The 20517-nt window shown below is 38.2% G+C and overlaps 1 protein-coding gene across 1 annotated transcript in view; it reads right to left on the reverse strand.

The window, feature by feature from the left end:
- Window positions 1–20517, reverse strand: part of LOC131678565 (uncharacterized) — a 237963-nt gene that overhangs the window by 121411 nt on the left and 96035 nt on the right. The window contains exon 2 of the mRNA XM_058958778.1: window positions 10847–12710. Coding sequence (XP_058814761.1) covers window positions 10847–11617 — 771 coding nt within the window. The 5' untranslated portion in view covers window positions 11618–12710. The remainder of the gene's footprint in view (window positions 1–10846; window positions 12711–20517) is intronic.

The raw sequence follows: 20517 nt of genomic DNA on the forward strand, positions 1-20517 counted from the left end.
GTGCCAACCGTGCGTCATCGTTGAATTCGATTCTGGTAATTCCTTGATGTTTTCTGGAGAAGTTGAGGTCGTGGCTTTGGATGTCATTCCTGTAACCGATGAGTACTGCTTCTGGTCGTTATGAAGCAATGGTGCTTATATTGGTATCCGTCTTTTTCACATACCTTTGCTTGGCACAAACCATCGTGACGACAAAGACACCGTCGACAGAGCGAGAACTCCCATACTATGTCCCACCTAGAATCCCGAGAGAGCTCGATGAGCTAGTGAATAATGGCCCGAACATCATTTTTAAGGTTTTGAACACATCAGGGACGTCAGAAGGACGCGTCAAACGACTCTTTATCGCATCGAAAGCTCGTCTTTTTAAGCTCCTCTGCAGCCGAAAAACGTTCTCATCGTTCGTGAAACCGCACATAGCCGTCGTGCTATTGAACGTTACCAGTAAGGCTTACGTTGACGACGGAAAATGATTTTTTCATATATCTTCGTTATGTTGCAATATTATTTAAAACTGATAAACTTATCAATTTAGACTGTATTTGGCTATGTTTTGCACGCAATTGGACTATTGAAAATATTCTAAGAGAATTGTGTTGAGCATTGGAAGGCACCTTCTTGCATTGCGAGAAAAGCACCTATCTTCATGAAAAAAGGTTTTTCGTGTTTCTTGATCCCGTTTTCAATGAAAAATCGTTTTGAAACCCTACATGCACTAAAAAAAAGTTGGGCATGAAAGAGTTAAGTATTCCATCAATTCTGTGCCTCTCAAATTGATATCTGAGCTGCTCTAAATTATGCGGTGCGTATTTGCATCAATAAAAATGAGTTTCCACTCATAGTTAGATGAGTGGAATCTCATTTTCTAACACAGTTTGATAAAACTCTCTATCACGAGTTGTGAGGTCGGATAGAAGATATGTGTCAATGGCATTATTTACAATTTTACATGCACGAAGAATTTTACTTGGATTTGCCATGCTATCTTCGTTGAAAGCTATGAAGACGGAGTTAAGTAGCTTTCCAACATAGAAGTTTCTTTCAAGGAAATACGTCCTTGAACTAAAGTTATGGAAGCTTTTCCTTCCTGCAAAAGGCGGAATAGATTCATAGTTGCTGTACGTTTATGCTGAAGATTAATTTGTTCTACTCTAACCATACTCGATCACAGAACTACACATTTCATCACCAGCACTTATTGTACAGCATCAAGAAGATACCAAACACGTTGGCTTATACTCGCCTGTAGCGAACCTCGAAATGTGTATAAGAGACATCTCACGATTTACGAAGAAGAAAACGTCCACTGTGTTAGAGATTCGCATAACACAGCAAGGGTAGGACCTACGACACTCCGTACGCGACTGGCATATTTTAGTCGGGCCTTCCATTCAATCCTCGGAAAGGAGGACTCCTGTTTTCAGTCGCCTCTTGCAACATGGGAGAAACACAGCAGTGAATCAATTCTTGGCTGTGATACTTCAACCCGCCGGATGCTACACGGGCTCTAGACTGTTTTTGTCCGGAGAAAGGTAATAGACTGCTACCAACTTCCTAGTGGACCACCGCGTCAAAATATTCCCCGAACAGGAAACAGTTAACACCATGTCCTGTACCCCTTGAATAGTCCTGTATATTGAACGTTTGTTAGTACTATATCGTTCTCATAGGCGGCTCCAGCTGGCTGACAAAATATTGCTTATAGACGAGATTTACAAAATAAACACATTTAGAAGCGTAGACTCATTTCTTATTTCTTAACACGGTTAATATTTAGAGATTTGCTACTGGTGAATCAAACACCATCCTTGAATGAAATCACTATACGGCTCATTGTGGTGTCTCAACGGAGCCGAGGGTCTTTTATACATTTACAAAAACAAGACCAAATGTTATTGAGTGTTCGTCGGATTTCGTATGTAGGGGAGATCGAGGAGGGTTGAAACGTTTTTTTGTTTTTGTTAGATAAATCGACAAAAACTGTCATTCGATGATTGCTTATTTGTAAATTTCTTACTTCGGTTTATGCTATATCAAAATACATCAGAATAACTGGTACAAATCAATAACAAAGCATCAATATATTGATTTTTGTAACAGTGTTCTCTTTGGTTCAACTCTCCTCATACCGAGGTAAGTTGAAACAGCAATGAATGTGAGTTGAAACAAGTAACCAATTATTTTAAATATTATCAAAATATTTTCTAAAGCATCAAATGTTACAATTGTGTCATTTTTATTCGTTCACACTAAGTTAATTCCTCAAAATGACATGCATTCTTATCATTATTTTTCACAGTGTATATCTACGTATAAACTGACACTTGTTTTAAAAATTAATGTTAGATTTTGGCTACACATCCAGGAATTTCTGCACTTATCCTAACAGTAATAACAGTAAGATACTTTACCTAACTTTAACTGTAAAATTAAGAAATTTGACACCCATTTTTCATATATTTAATTATGTATTATTTTCCAGCCACTTCGTCTAGAACATTCTGCATTCATTAAAATGGTTGATATGACCAGGGATACAATTTATAACTTCAAGTGATACGGGTTTATGGAAACACTTAATTTGGTATCCATGTCGGTAGTATTTGGTTCATTTTGAATTATGGTCACTTCGCTTCAAGCTTCAGAAGCTGATAGGAGTAAACAATTAGAACAAATGCAAATTCTGTGGTTATAAATGACCTTGATCTAATAAATTGATAACTTTGATCACTGTTGTCAATTCAGCAAAGAAGAATCTTGAATATTATTATTTGTTCAGGAACGCTAATGTGATTATAACATTACCATAAAACTAGAAGCACCGACGTCGGTGCTAGAAGTTCATCATCCAGGAGAGTTGAAACAAAGTGTTTCAACTCTCCTAGGTCAAGAAGTAAGGATTGATCCACAATTTACAATTTATACATCACAAAGATAGAAAGAACCGTATACAATTCATAAATATTAGCTCTTAGACTACATCATAACGATATTTTCATGATCGAACATCACTTAATATCCTATTTACACCAATTTCAAGAAAATAACGAAAACTTACTTTTGCTCATTTTTTGTAGTGTGGTTACCGTAAATACTCAACCACTCATTTACCGTAGTTGGCGTGTATTGGAGTATTTGTGGGCACAATATAAATAAAATAAATGCATTATTGTTTTATCCCTAACGGCACTGTTTCGCTAGTAATAGGCACTGTTTCAACTCTCCTCTGTTTCAAATCTCCTCGGTTTCCCCTACTACTTTCTATAGCTTATTTCGTGGCGGGAAAAAACGTGTCTGGTCGCCTGCTGCATCTTGAGGTTCATTTACTTTTCTCTTAACATTCACGTAAAGATGGGAAATCTGTTCGCGAACGGTTCAGGATAACTGGTTCTTGAAATAGAAAGAGTGAAAGGGAGTTCCTTTTCTACGCACATTAGTACTTACCTAATTCGCTTAGAAACAAATCGGTCAGTTCACCTACAGAAGGTCGCCAAATTCAAAAGACCAATTGTTAGGCGAACGGATGACAATGAACTGACCGTCCAACAACCTGTCGTGGATGCTCTCTTAATTTTGAACTGGACGAAGAATGACATTCATGAAGAATAGAAAAATTCCTCTAACTCTCTATTTCTGTAATTTCATTATGAACAACTGACCCCCCTTCAACGAACCTGTGTAATAGTTCAGCTGGCAAATGCTCAACGAGAGTTTTCGATCCGAAATTATACTGCATGCGTCTTCCAGATCAGACTGTTTCGACAATCATTCGCTATATACAATGAAAAATTCAACTGAACGGTAAAATGGTTCATGTGATCTAGTTCTTTTTACAGAACTAGTCTGCCCATCTCTAATCGGTAACGCCATGTTCGGGCTCACGATTAGATGTTTTTCGTTGCCTTTTGCAAATACAGGTCACTAAACCCGCACTGAAGGTGCTGGCTGTTGATGTTGGGGTGCTTAATGCCGTGTTTTCACTTGAATAGTTGCCACAAATTTGGAAACCTGATGTAGTTCAGGTGTTGGTAGTTGGTTTGATTTGCCGTAGAGGTGTTCGCAATCGGTTGTGGTGTATTCTCCTAACCTTCTTCCGCGCAAGGTTTTCCGGTATGTCCCGTTTAATTACAGTACTTGCACATAGAAATCTGTCCGTCATGGATGCGTGGCTTGTTCAATTATAGTTCCGTTGTGTTTTAATTGTATAGTCAAGAGGAAGTAGATGTTTCGACCCGCATTCTCACCACAAGAACATCATTAGCCATATTCGGTAAAAAGTATCAGGTGAAACGGATTCAACATCTCCAATATTCATTCATCTCCGTGTATTTTGTATTTGGCTTACAGGCGTTGAGAGCTCATAAAACCATACCTATATACTGTCATTTTCTATATACACGGGAATCTTAATTCCAATACTGTAACTTTCAGTCACGTGTTTTAAGTTTTTCTGCAAATCGAATATTTCTGAGTGGTCTAGTATTAGTAGCCATTGATTTTGGGCAGACTCCTCGTTCAACGGAATGCAAATGCGCGAGAAATAAAAAAGTTTGAGCTCATCTCTGCAAGCTTTTAAAAGCCTTTTATTGTTTGTTTTGCTCGATCTATTTATGTCACAGTTTTATACCAATATGGTGCCGAGTTATTCCTCAAGTAGGAGGTGAAAACAAAAATAACTGTGAACAGTTACTCGAAAAATCTTCATAGTCAACTCGGGAACTAGCAATAATGTTAGACTATTCTGAATGCAATGTAGCTCGAGTGATTCAAAAGTTCAAGGAAACTCTCACTACTGCCATCCATTTTTGTCAACTGTGGTTGAAGGTCATTCGGAAAATGAAACCTGATCTCAATACCTTGAATTATGGTTTTGCGAAAAAACCTGTACAGCGAGGTACTGACTCGATGGATGTGTCTTCAGCGACGATGAAGTCTGTAGGAATTTCAAGCAAATCGGGGCTCAAACTCTACAAGGCTTCTGCTCATGGAAAGGTTCGTAGAAGAGGCAAGTTTGTTTGCGTAAGTTCACGAAAAAAAGGATTTGGCGAGGGCTCTGTTCCTTCAGCAAGAAAACCGGCTTTTTGTGGCTGATTTGACTATGAATGTGGGAGTATTTCAAAGGGAGTGCTTCAAAAAACGAATTTTACGTTTCATTAATTTTCATGGTAATCCAGTTACGTGTTGGTCAAATCTAGTAAGCTGCCATAACAGCAGATCCGTGCACAGAAAATTCTCAAGGGAAGACAAGAAGCCGTGGAGGGCCGAGTCTTACGTACCCATCGATTAAGCTTAACAAATTGAGTCAATATCTGTTATCGAGAAGGATTCTTCAACAAACATCGCTGTCTGCTGGCTCGTGGTAGTATCGGATTCTTACTGCAGTGGTAAGCCTACCGACTAAATCTAAACTTCTTGTTTACCCTAATTCTCATACCCCGGTTCCATCGTTAAATATTACTTCAGGATGGATTGCGCTCCTGCTTTTTTATTTTGTGTTAATCGTTTGTGTTTTCTCCATTACTACTTTTTCTAATCTTTCTTGGTGCCGCTCGTTCCTATTTATATGCTAGCTTGTGCTGAGAATTCCTAGGTGGCGGTATTTCTCTGGATATCGATGCCCGTTTTCGTGAGCCATATAGCTCTCAATAACTCCGACGGAGATATCATCGACAGTGAAATTTTTCCTGACAACGACATCCCGATTTTCTTCGACTTCATGTGGTTCGTTCGTGTTTTTTCTTTCCTTAATATCCTGTTACTAGTTTGCTGACCGACATTTGCTGTGTCTACTCACAAATATTGCTAATATCGCAAATTGTCGAAACAGGAACCGATCCGGAGATGCCGACCAGTTTGACTCACATCTCTTTCCAGCCACCCTCGCAATATTTCTTCCTTCAACGGCTTGCTTCTAGAGTGTCTGAACTCAAATGTCATTTTATGTTTCAAACGGCTCGCTATAGTGTTTCCTGTTAAGACATTTTTAAGGTAATTATTCTAAATCCTCATGCGATGGGTTTGAGCCACTAAAACCCTCCCCGTGCGCACGGGCTGCGTGCTACAATTGTCCAAAAACATCGGAGTCATTTCATCTCAAACAAACTGAATCCGCAAAATTGTTACTAGTTCCGTCCAATAGAAAAAACTTGGGCGATAATGAAACTCGAAGTGTAGATGAAAGGAGCAATCACCAGCATCGGCGCACAGATGGAGAATCGGTTAGCTGAGGCAGTGGCTAAAAGAAGGTGAGTGTGCCATTTGACTCCCATTATTACCGCATAGATTTCATAGGTGATGGCATTTTGTTTCTCTTCAAGCTTTAGCTAGATATATTAAATAGAAATAATTTTATAAAAAGTTTTGCTTGGTACCGAATATACCGGTACGTACTTATTTTTATTCCATACCAATATTTCCGTACCAAAAGTGGATCGGAAACAATACTTTGCGTATTGCTTGAACAAATTCGAAATTGCCTTTATTGCCAAATTTAATTAATTATCTTTTACTTGGTTAAATAAAGTATTACAAAAAATAAACTGATCACCTCTAGAATATTGACATATTGAAGTAGTTAAATGCAAATATCAATTTACCAAAACAGCATCTAGTCGAATAGGGGAGGGCACGTGCCCCTGCGTGCCCCTCCCTGGAGCCGCCAGTGATCGTTCTGGCAAAATAAATTGTAGAGAGCCTTCATTTTTGAGGTCAATTCAACCGTGCAATAAATAAAAATAAAATAAGTTCTTTCAAAGAATCTCCATTTCTGAAAATTTTTCTTACTATGACCAAATTGCACATTTTCAAGCTTCACGGTATAAGAAAATAAGCACAATTTTTAATTTGCTCTAGAAAATCCTTTTTAACCATTTCAGTCATCCTACACATAATTCTTACAAGCAAGAATTATTTAACACACACCACGCTCACCAAGCCAGTTCGCTGTTTTACATTCTGTTCAGCTCGATTACCCAACCGGATGGGCTGAAATCGAACCCCGGCGCACATCAACGGCATTACAAAGGTTAATTGGGAGGATTTATTCGATAATTATAGCTCTAATGGGATAAGCTCGACCGTTACTACCCCTTTGTTTGATGGCACCTACATCGTTCGTAGCGATTCTCCAGATTAGGAGTTCAGTTTGAGGGGTAAAAACCCTCGAACTCGGCATTCCCCGAGATAAGCACCTAGTGTGAACCACTCGCCGATTAGAGCCGTAACAATATTGGGTGATTGAATTGGAGGGCGGGCAGAGAATCGAGTAGAAATACAGTCGGGTCTCCTACTACGCGATTAACTGGGGGCGTGAAAAAGGAATCCGCGTTGTAGGATACCCATAGCTTATGGGATTTCGACTAATTGGGGCTGTGGCCGATTATTTCGTCCGTGTCAACATGTAGCGCCATACGTTCTTTGGCAAAGTTGTTGTACACACTTAGGCCTACAACTTAATGTAATTGGGTATTCAATTAGTTGAGAACTATGCCGCCAGGGGTGCTATGAAAAAAGAGTAAATAAATCGAAATTCTCATCGTAAATTCGACTATCATCAAATGGATTCAATGTCAAATATATCAAGACCCTGGTTATTTTGAAATGTGGTGTCTTCGGGGAATTTATAAAATAAGTCCAGAGCTTCTGGATGGTAGAAAGTATAACTCACAACTACCCCACCAGGCGGCGCTAGTGCTAATGCAAATATTCAACACATGTTAAAATAATTCTATATCTCAACATAGTGATTAGATAGACTAGTACTGTCTTCAACAAAGTTGCCCCAGAGGTCGAGGACTACCCAACGGTAACGAATTAGTTTGGAATACTCTCACTGTGCGGCGCTAGTGAGCGTAGAAGCTTTCAACATATGGTAGATTATGATGTATCTCAAAAGTCTAATAACTTGGAAAAATGGTGTTTTCGGCAAAGTTCTCGAGGAGGTCAAAGGCTACTAGATTATGGATAGATTAAACTGGAATGGGCCCGCCAGGCGGCGCTAGTGAGCATTTTCTTTCAAAGCATGTATCTCGAGATCATGATCATTTGGAAGAGTGGTGTCTTTGGCAATATTTATAGGCAGGTCGAACTCTGTCCTACGGCAAACAAATTAGTTCAGAACTCGCCCACTAGATGGCGCTAATGAGAATGAAACTTTCTTAACATTATAGATATATTTCTAAAGTCTGATAATTTAGGAAAGCGCTGTTTTTGGTAAAGTTCTCCAGGAGCTGCTGTTTGATTCATAGACAGGTCGAGCTCCGTCTTAAGGCGAACAAATTAGTTCAGAACTTGCCCACTAGGCCTCGCTAATAAGAATGCAACTTTCTCAACATTATAGATATATTTCTAATGTCCGATAATTTAGGAAAACGCTGTTTTTGATAAAGTTCTCCAGGGGGACAAGTGCTGTTTGACAACGTAAAAAATATTTTGGATTAACCCGCTAGGTGACACTAGTGAGCACGCATTTTTTCTTTCAATTTCTGCATGTCAACATAAAGGCTGGGTGAAGGGTGGTATCTTCAACAAAGTTTCTTGAGAGGTCGAGAACCACCCAACGATTAGTTTAGAATACTCTCCCTATGCGGCGCTAGTGAGCGCAGAAACTTTTAAGACCTGGTAAATTATGATACATCTCAAGAGTGTAACTTAGAAAGATGGTGTTTTCGGCAAAGTTCTGGAGGAAAGCAAGAGCTGCTCGATTATAGACAGACTGAATTGGAATGGACCCGCTAGGCGGCGCTAGTGAGCAAGATTTTTTTTTAAATATTATTTCTCGTGATCAGGATAATTGGGATGAGTGATATCTTTGGCAAAATTCATCGACAGGTTGAGTTTTATCTTACTGTGATCAGATTAGTTCAGAACTCACTCATTGTTAGGGAGAATACAACATCTACTACGTAGTAGCTTAAGTCAAAAGTTTGATAATTCATGAAAATGGTGTTATCAGATTAACGTTGATTTCAGTTACTAGGTGGCATTATAAAGAAAAAAAAATTGTTTACGTATTTTTGTACCTCAAAATCCTGACAGTTTAGAAGAAGGCTTCCTTCAGTGAAATTTATCGGTAGTTCTAGAGCTGTCTGATGATGGCATGAATTTATCCTCTTATCCGTTTTGAGGCTACTTCAGAAATTTAAATAAAATTAATAAAATTAAGAATCAGAGCAGTAAATAATCTATTCATAATCGAGTAGCCATTATTCTTCCTCAAAATCTTTTCCGAAAACACCATCTTTCTAATTTATTAGACTTCTGAGATAAATCATAATCTACCATATGCTGAAAGCTTCCACGCCCACTATCACCGCATAGTGAGAATATACCAAACAAATCGGTCACCATTGGGTAGTCCTTGACCTATCAAACAATTTTGTTGAAGACACCACCTTTCTAAACTGCCTTAATATTGAAATGGTGAAATTGAAAAAAAATCGTGCTTACTCGCGTAACCTAGTAATTACCAGACTTTAAAAAAAGATCTATAGTATTCTGAAAGTTTCATCCTCCTTAGTGCCGCCTAATGGGTGAGTTCTAAACTAATTTGTTCACCGTAAGGCAGAACACGACCTGCTGATGAATATTAACAAAGACATCACCGCTCACTAGCGCAGCATAGTGAGAGTGTTCTAAACTAATCTGTTACCGTTGGGTAATTCTCGACGACTCGAGCAACTTTGTTGAAGATACCACCTTCTAAACTGCCTTTATATTGAGATGCAGAAATTGAAAGGAAAAATTCGTGCTCACTAGCGTCACCTAGTGGGTAGAATCGAAATTTGTCTATACATTGTCAAACAGCAGCCCCTGGAGAACTTTACCAAAAACAGCGCTTTCCTAAATTATCAGACTTTAGAAATATATCTATAATGTTAAGAAAATTTCATTCTCATTAGCGCCATCTAGTGGGCGAGTTCTGAACTAATTTGTTTGCCGTAGGACAGAGCTCGACCTGCCTATAAATATTGCCAAAGACACCACCCTTCCAAATGATCATGATCTCGAGATACATGCTTTGAAAGAAAATGCTCACTAGCGCCGCCTGGCGGGTCCATTCCAGTTTAATTTATCCATAATCTAGTAGCCTTTGACCTCCTCGAGAACTTTGCCGAAAACACCATTTTTCCAAGTTATTAGACTTTTGAGATACATCATAATCTACCATATGTTGAAAGCTTCTACGCTCACTAGCGCCGCACAGTGAGAGTATTCCAAACTAATCCGTTACCGTTGGGTAGTCCTCGACCTCTGGGGCAACTTTGTTGAAGACAGTACTAGTCTATCTAATCACTATGTTGAGATATAGAATTATTTTAACATGTGTTGAATATTTGCATTAGCACTAGCGCCGCCTGGTGGGGTAGTTGTGAGTTATACTTTCTACCATCCAGAAGCTCTGGACTTATTTTATAAATTCCCCGAAGACACCACATTTCAAAATAACCAGGGTCTTGATATATTTGGCATTGAATCCATTTGATGATAGTCGAATTTACGATGAGAATTTCGATTTATTTACTCTTTTTTCATAGCACCCCTGGCGGCATAGTTCGCAACTAATTGAATACCCAATTACATTAAGTTGTAGGCCTAAGTGTGTACAACAACTTTGCCAAAGAACGTATGGCGCTACATGTTGACACGGACGAAATAATCGGCCACAGCCCCAATTAGTCGAAATCCCATAAGCTATGGGTATCCTACAACGCGGGTACCGCGCAGTAGGAATCCGCGCAGTAGGAAGCCGCGTTGTAGGAATCCGCGTAGTAGGAGACCCGACTGTAAAAGCAGAAGAAAAGGGTCTTTTTACCACCCACCTCTCCGCTACTGCTCCCACACTTACCTCCGTATCGGCGTCACAGCTGCACAGCGATAATGTGCTTAATCCTCCGGCACCACGCCTGAGCGAGTTCTTGGCACTTCCACCGTTGTTGGCGTCCTTGTTCTTCAAGATCGAGGAGCTTCCATTATTACCGGGTCGGGTCAGGGTGGCAGTTGCTGCCACCGTCGCCGACACCGGATATTGCTGTGTCTGGGGGTGCTGCTGCTGCTGCTGAGGATGCTGGTGCCGGTATCGATGGAGCTGTTTGTGCGAATGCAGTGGATGCTGATAGTCCGATTGGGACGAGGAACAGGTCGAGTAGCTATCATTGTTCTGGTCCGCAGCATGTCGGCTGTACTCTTTGAGCCTTTGCTGATGAAGCAAAACTTGCGTTTTTATTGTGGACTCGTTGAGGCTATTTACATTTAAATTGGATTTTCCGCCGTAGCTGTTGCGCAGCATGTGAAAGCGTTTAAACTCATCAGCCGATCCGATAGCGACAGCCGACGTACCTGATTTGACAGTGGCCACCGGTTTCGCACCCTGCTGAGATGGTGGCTCCGGCTTTAGGGATTTCCATTTTATCGATTCCGTGCCATTCCTGATCGCTGATTGCTGACCATTGTTGTTGTTGTTATTGTTGTTGACAGCGTATTCGCACTCACCGTACGATTTTTTTAATCGTTGATGATAACTATTGTTACGCTTCAGCGTACTGGAAGCGTTTGGGCCCGATTCGATTCTTCCGTTGTGCTTCAGATAAGCCTGCGTACTGCGGTTGACGTCGGTCATTATACCGTTGTTTGCACTTGGACACTTGTTTCAAAAATCTGTTAACATCAACATTTTCAATTTACATACTGCTAATGTATTCACTGCTTCAATATTCACTATCGACACACCTACCCTGTTGAGTTGGTGACGAATCAAAGGAAAAGGTCACAAAAATGAAAAAAAAAAAATCATTCGAGCAACGGTTTCACTATCTATTACGATATCGTATTGCTGCTATATTATTGAATTTCATCACCCGTGAGACTCGAATCCGTATTCCCCTATCTCTACCGCTGTTTGTCAAGTAGGAAAAAAAAACCCACCGACAATTTACCGGACGGTCTGCAGTTGGATCCCAACCACCTTCCGCTCGGTACACTTCACAATTGAATATGTAAAATAAAAAGAACAACCGGAAACGGCATCCTTTTTTTTTGCTTGCCAAAACCTAAGCTTGGTCGTTTCTTTTGTATTATCTTTTTTTTGCATTCGAATATCTCCTGCTGAGGTGGTACACTTCATTCCCTATATTCTAGATTTAACTGTGTTTTTTCGTACATCTTGCTACTTCCCGACCTGAACCAAGCCCCAAAGGTGGGTTATTTGTCGAACCACTTTTTGACTATTATGTTATGTCCCCGCTGCCCTAGTGCCATATTTTCTGACTGTTTGCTTCTTGGATCGTTCCAGCTTGTGGTCCCCTCCGGGACCGTCCCGATGGTAGAACTAACAAACTTTGATTCTGTTGTTGGCATTTCCTCACTGACAAAAGCAATCCGAAACCACTCGCTGCTCGACGTCTGAAAAGGTTACTCGTACCGTGCTTGTGCTGGAGACTGTACGGTTTACGGTGTTTTTCTGCTCGAATTCTAGGCTCCCTGCGGGGCGTACCACTCTTAGAAATTAGTACCCTTCATTGCACTGCAGGCAGCTCGCAGACGCAGAGTCCGCTCCCCATCTCGTTTGGCCTGTGGTGAGGAAGAATAGTTGTTTTGGTTTCTGGTTAACTTGTTTTTCTGCAACCCAGCCGCGCCGAACGGAGAGCTACTACCGTCTCCTATACGGTGGAAGCACGATGATGATGCAGTCGATTCCCAATCGTACGTGTGTTCTGAAATTGAAGGGGAAAAAGACGATGGAAAATTACATGATTTATTGTGCTTTCTAATAGATTCGTTGAATATTCATAGCCTTCGGGTTACATGTTGACGAGTGGGCGGAGATGGAAAATTCGAAGAACTCGCGGGACCTATTAATTCAACAAGACCCATTGATTTCGAGGGGCTTAGTGTGTTGTTGTGTATAACCTACGCAGGAAGTACCGATGGTAATGGGTTCGGTTGTAATTGGAACACGAATGGGCATAAATTTGGTGTAGTAATCTCTAAATAAATTGCACATCATTTCAATTTGGCACGAGGACCGTGTCTCACTTGACATGTAGCAGCTTATAGCAACGCAACCCATCGTTCGAAAGGAGATTGCTGTTGTTCGGCGAACTAAATATGATTGATTTTGCGTGGAAATGAATCAAAATTTGAGTTAGAAGTCATCGTACTACCGATACAAATGGAATAAATGATAATATAATGGAAACATGAGATACCAATAACAGCGAAGCGAGGCGGCGGAATCGATTATTTCTCACGTAACATTCCACAATAGAGTAAAGGGCTTCACCCGATCAAATTTGCGTCGTAAACGAAAAAGTCTGTTTGAAAATTCAAAAAAATCGAAATCACGATTTCGTTAACTGAACGGTTTCCGAAAATCGTGACTAAATTTTTGAAATTATTAATAATAATCCTCGTATTCATGGAACTATTTGGCTTTTCAAAACACTAGCTCGCGCCAAAAATATACATGGCGTTGCGTTCCAATATTCGGTTGGGTTACTATGGTTGTTCCCTGGACGTGTTTAGTAGGGTGGGACAAAAAATAGATTCCAGCTCCGAGCAACTTTTTAGGTACCATTTGGGTCCTAGAACAACTGTGCAAATTCTCAGCTCGATCGGTGAAACTATATTTTTGCGCCCACTGTTTAAAGTTTACATGGGATTTTGTATGGGAAAGTTAACTTTTACAAAATAATTCCTCCAGGAGCCGCCCATTACTTCCTAAAAATAAATCGTTATGTGGTTTGTATAGGAAATTTAACAAAGAAACAAAGTCTCGAAAACCACGAAACGATCTGATGCTTGAGAAAAAAGTTATTAAGCAGAAACCGATTGATGCTCTGACGATTGATAAAATATTCATTTTTTCCAGCACCACTGCTATTGGTTGTCCAATTATACGCAATTTTGTTTTAATCCTCTCTTAACGTATCTAAATCGTTTATCTATACTATTTGGCAACTTCGCAAGGTTTTGAGGGATAAATTGAGGCTTCTTTTGTACATAATAAGAGAAAGTTAAAAATTTTGTATATAATTAGACCGCCAGAAGCAATGATGCTATGAAAACTGAAATTTTCATCAATCTTCAGGGCATTAATCGGTTTTTGCTTAATAACATTTTCCACAAGCATCAGATCGTTTTGCAGTCTTCTAGACTTTGTTTCCTTGACAAATTTCCTATAAAAATCAGACATCTGTTTATTTTTAGGAGATAACGGGCGACTCTTGGAAGAATTAATTTGCAAAAGACAATTTTCCCATACGAAATCCCATGTAAACTTTAAACCGTGGGCGCAAAAATATAGTTTCACCGATCGAGCTAAAAATTTGCAGAGTTGTTCTGGGAGCTAAATGGGACCCAAAAAGTTACTCGGAGCCAAATTTTATTTTTTTCATATAACCATGTCCCACTCTAGTGTTTAGTTTCGTTATGATTCTTCTTCATAATTTGGGAATACACTGGCTTGTATAAACCAAAGGCGCTGTTTACTTATATAAAGGCTCGCACAGAATGAAGCCAAATCTACCAATCGAACATGTCACCGGCTACCTATCGTGCAAAGTAAACAAACATACTTCTTCAGCAATGCCCTCATGCGTGCTCGCAAGGGAAGTATTGTTATTGGCAGGAAAAATATTACAATAATAGGATTGGAAAACTATTTGTTTATATATTTACTATTTCTCATTTCTTGTATTGCTTACAAAAATCATGCATATTTTAATTGATTCACCTCTACAGTGCCATTGAACGACTATCAGGCTTATTTTCCCTTTTTTGTATAGTTGATAAATTCACAAACGGAACGTTACAAAATACTCTATTATCTAATTGCGAATATGAGTTTTGCCAGGTTTGATGAAACGTTTTCATTACAAGTGACGAGACTCGTGACGTCCCGAAATATTCTCTACAGCGCAATGAAAAACAAATACGGCTTTGCGCCGCTTCGGTTCCTAGGCCTCGGTTATGCGTCTAAGTCGCATCGAAATGGTACCCCTTAAACAGAGGTTCCTGAAGGGTATCGGATGGTTACAGGAACCCAGTAAAGTTCAACCGTGAAGGAGCCGGAAAGCTGGTGCCAATTCGTTTTCCGGCACCAGTAACACAAGCGATTCTAACTAGTAGCTCCAGCACCCCGTTGAATTCTAACGATTTCACCACCTGGGCGCCAGTTTGACGATATGAAATGAACTTTGTTTACTTTCGACAAGTTTTGATTCGAGCCAACAACTTCCAGCCCTCTTAAGAATGTATCCTGCAATATGGTACACTAGATTACGTTCTGAGTTATCGAACACGCTATCGTCAAAAATCTTCAGAATACTCCAACTCCACAAGATCCACCCGAAAAAAAGGAAGACATTTTTGACCAAGACTATATTTGGTACCACCTGGTTTACTTTTTCCTCCATCTGTTCATTATACTCTTTTTGATCTGATCTGATCTGATTTGTTTGATTTACGGATGCCTTCGGTTAAGTTCATTAACCATTTTATATCGTCCAACTTATAAGATGATGAAGGAATTTCAAATATGAACTATGATAACGAAAGCAAATTCAAGTTATCTTTAAATCGAAGAGCAGTTGGACGATATTCAAGCAGTGTTCTTGCAACAAATTTACACTAAAATTTCAAGTAATAATTAATTTCATTTACTAATAAACAATGATTCAGTAAATTAGCATTAAATGTGAAATGCGTGGAACAAAAAGATTTGTTAAATAACAATTAAAAAGTAAAAATCAACACATACTGTAAACCGGGGTGACTTTGATCAGCGGGGTGACTTTGATCACTCGAAACTTTTTTCATAGATCGCTTATTAAACCAGAATATTCTACCGAATCATTTTAATTTGAACTGATTTTTACTTCAAACTTTTTTTTTTTTTTTTTTTTTTTTACTGACTTGTTATACTTTTTGAGTATATTGTTCGGTTTTTGGGTACAAAAACTACAAAAAACCGAAATTTGACTTTACCTTATTTTTACGAAGCTTCGTGAAGTGTCTATTTTTTATAAAACAAATAAATCTCAGATTTGAGCGAAAGTAATAAATTACAAGCGAGTTTTTATTTTCCTTTAGATTGGGATGTACCAACTTTAGTTTTAAGAGTTTGTTTATTTTAAATACATTTTTTTGTAAAACTAGTTGGCAATTATTTCAAATTATTTTAAGCTAAAATTCGCAACATTTTTTTTGTTCAATATTCCAACGTGTTAGAATGGATGAAACCTTTTGTACATCGATAAAGACCTGAAATAAAACAATTTTATCAGTTTAAAAGGTTTTCAGAATCTTTTATTCTAGTTGGACACGAATTTTGGTTACTTGAATTTTACAGTACCTTGAAATACTTTGTATAATACCAATTAACATCTATTTAACAATGAATATCTTTCCAGAATCAGTTTAAACAAACATTTCAATGAAAAACATTGACAACGATAACTTAATGTGGGTGAACATGCAGGTTATCAAAGTCACCCCGGAATACGAAAACGGACTTCAACTTGAAATAATTTTTGGAAAAATAGTTGTAAGCGGGCAATTTTAGGGAAAACTATCCAATCTTGTTCTCCATACACAGTACATGGTTTAAAAATATTAAACTTGAAAAAAATATGTTGCGTCCAGAAAAATGTAATGATTACTTCGAAAAGTGATCAATGTCACCCCGGTACCCAACCCTAGTTACTGTTAAAGTCTTGTTTTGGTATTATAGTATAACATTGGACTTCACTGCAAATGGTTATTATTGTTCTGTCACAGTGACATGGTCTCCGCTTAAAATAACCTGAAAATCCGTTTAAAATAACCTGAGTCCTGCGTTGACTCAAATTCTTTGAATAAATTTAAACACGTTATTCATTGATTAAATAGCATTCAATAAATCAGATGAAATAATGTTTGAGATGGTTTTCGCTGGGATGTTCCGTTTGCCACGATAAAGTTGCTTAATTTTTCATTAAGTATGAATTTATTTTGTGATTTGATCAAAGTCACTCAAAGTTACAGCAAATATTCCGGTTGCCAGAAAAAAATAAATAGTCTGTATTCCACGCAGTGTTGCGCATTCCTCTGTACGTGACTCTATATTGTATACAGACTCTAGTATAAACTATATTAACCAAAAGAATCGATAGTTAAACGTTATTCATAATTTCAGAAGCTTTGTCGCGATTATCGTTATTTTCCATTACTTATCTTTTTCATGAGTAAACTATTGGATTTTTCGCGCAGTGTACGCGAATTATATTCATGATTTTAGGATCTTAATCATGATTTTTGTAACTTATACTCAACTTATCGTCATATTTTAGTAACAAGTAGAGTGACTTGTGTTCATGATTTCAGGATCTCAGTCATAATTTTTATTATTTTAGTCACGAGTAGAGTGATTTATGTTTATGATTCCAGGATGTTACTCACGATTTTCGTCATTTATATGTCGTTTTCGTGATATGATATTCTTGAGTTGAGGGATTCCATAAGAAAACGGCCGACCACAAATTATGACCATCGTCGAATCGAACGAAACTTTGAAGTTGTGTTCGGTTTATGAATCTCCATGATTTTCTTTGACAATTGCAATATTTTGGTACAAGAACAATTTTTCAAAAGGGCGTAGAGATTTCTACGTGCATTATTTCCTATTTTTTTGATTGATTTCTGTATTTTATGCATCAAAACTTTCTGAGAACGAGTTACATGGGATGAATATTTCTGTACGAAAATGATATACACTGAAAAAAATGTTGCGCCATTTTCCACAAAAACAAAAATTTGTGTTAAACAGTTAATTTGCAAAAAAAAAACTATTATTTCTAATTTTTTATATTTTGTCAACAATTTTTGTCTATGCCCTTCTAAAAATTGCTCTTGAGTCAAAATAATCTTACTAATTGTGAAAAATGTTTAGTCTTCCATGCCGGTGAAACGTGTAAGTTTTCATAGGAATCTAAGATAGTCAGTAACGATTTTAATTATTTTCCGACGGAGCTTTGTGGATTTGCTCAGCTCTCCCTTTCGAATCTGACACGTGGAGTAACGTGACTCATGTTCATCATATCAGCAGTTATATCATGATATTCCTAATTTCTCTTCGCCTTATCGCGATATGTTATTTTTAATCACTGTTGGATTTTTTACTCGGAGTAACATCTCAATATGAACTGAATCATAAAAGTGTGACTATTTGGTGCTCAGTGTAATTTTCGTTTTCCGTCCGGACATCACATTGAACCTTATCAATTAAACAACGATGTTCAAGCATTTGATGACCATGTGCAGAGTTGCATGAAATTGAAAATGATTAGGGATATGTTCTAAATATCACAAACACTTATGATTGAACGTGAATAATGCACTTGGAATCATGAACCAGTTCACAAATCTATGTACAATATTTTATGATTTTGTGAACTTTTTCACGAGCACAAATATTTTATGATTTTGTGAAGTACTTCACGAGCAGGAATGGTTAATCGTGACATTTGTACTAACAGTCATGAGCAAGTTTATGAATCCGTGAACAATATTTATGATTTTGTTAACTACTTCACGGGCACGCGTGGTAAAGCATAACTCTAATACTAGGAATGATTAATTAGTTCGGCGTTCCATAAATAATATTTCATGATTTTATGACCTATTTCCCGAGCATGAATGGTGACTAATAGCTAGCCCTCGAATATATGAATTATATTTTATGATTAAACTTTATATTTCACGAGTAAGAAGGGGGGGGGGTGGTACGAATAATTCGTTAAGCACGGATATTGAATCGTGACTAATACATTAGGTATCATGAACTTCACTAATATATTAGGTATCACGAACTTCACGATGATTGAAAGGATTCATGAATAATATTCTGAGTTTAGTGAAACAATACACGAGAAAGAAAATTGTATTTTTAACTGCAAGTAGTATGAATTATGAAAATATGTCAAAAGTTGTTGTTGGGAAAACTTCTATTGATAGCTTCTCCATGATCCAAATACACTGATAAAGTTTCTTTTACGTCTTTAATACGATAAACATTAGATTTTTGACAAACCATTTGAATTCGCCAATGACAAATATGCCGGTATCTGTGGGCTGACTTCACTGATTTCGGCGATCGAAGGGATCAGCGTTTGATTGCACTAAGTGACCAACGTGTTGCCTAATATCACGTGCCCGTGAATTTGACCTGAGCCCAGCTTATCACAAACTTGCACTTATTTCGCGTCGTGAAACAATACACGAGAAAATACGTTCTGATTTTGTGAACTAATTCACGATCACGAAAACCACATCATGCTCAAAATGAATCAGCTCATGTCATTTCTCTGAATCATGTTGCTAAATCTATAAATAAAATTGCGAGTCAAATTTTGGTTTTACGAATTATGTTAACCATGAAACCGTGACTGAAATTCACAAAGGCTTCATCCATAAATAACGTAGCATTATATAAGGGAGGGGTGAGTTTAGTGTTTTGTGATGATTTATGATGACATGGAGGTAGTGAATCGTGTCATGCTACGTATCTTTTTTAGGGGACATAGAATTTTTCTTAAAAATTTTATTACTTTTGTATAATCTGCAATGATAGTATTTTAAGAATACTATCAGCTGCAAAGTAGAATCATTGTATTCGTATTCTGCATTTTCTAAAAGCAGCCTATGTTAAATTTCAGACAAATCTTTGAATGGAACCAGTTTTTATCTGCAAGCAAATCGTACACAAAACTACTTTACACGCGTTTTTCCTCGAAACCATGTCTTCGAAATCGGTACTATGAATATCGTGTAAACCGTTCAAGCAATCCCCTACATTTTTACCTTTCTCATACAGAAAGGTTATGCAATCAGTCTGTAGCAGTTTTTACGGCATTTAATTAGCAAGGGACTGGAAGGTGAGGTATATTTTTCAATATTTAGAGCCATAGTACTCAAGGGAGAGCAAGGTGTTGAAGGGAGAAAGTTTAGAAAAGCGTGGAAGGATCATATATGCAAGCTTAGAGCTCACCGGCGACTTAACCTTTTGTCTGCCACCGTAGGAGTCAGGGTCTTTTGGCATTAGAAATGCGAATCACCTGAGTCTACGGCATGTCCGGACAAGCGTAAAATAACTTGTTACTTTATGCTGTAGCATGTTCACCTTTTTCGTGATTTTTGTCATTATTCGTTCACTACGCTCACTGTGCCAAAACGCATCACATCAAGAAATATTCAGACGCTTGTGTACAAATATTCCCTTGCATGCAATTTTAGCCTATTTCGGATGAACTTTCAAAAATATTCCGTCTCACCGAAACCCAAATGCGCATTAGAATGAAATGGATAGATACGAATGTGTTAAGCAGGGCCGCAGAGAGAAAATACGGGCCCGGGGGGTCCAACGTACGGGCCCACACCAGTTCACTGATATTATGTATAGTACACTAAAATTTTATGTACCATTTTTTGCTCCAGTTGTTTGTAGTGCCAATGAAGAAAAAAAAGTAGAGTTTTTTATACTTG

The sequence above is a fragment of the Topomyia yanbarensis genome, chromosome 2 (assembly GCF_030247195.1).
Source record: "Topomyia yanbarensis strain Yona2022 chromosome 2, ASM3024719v1, whole genome shotgun sequence".
Taxonomy (NCBI): Eukaryota; Metazoa; Arthropoda; class Insecta; order Diptera; family Culicidae; genus Topomyia; species Topomyia yanbarensis.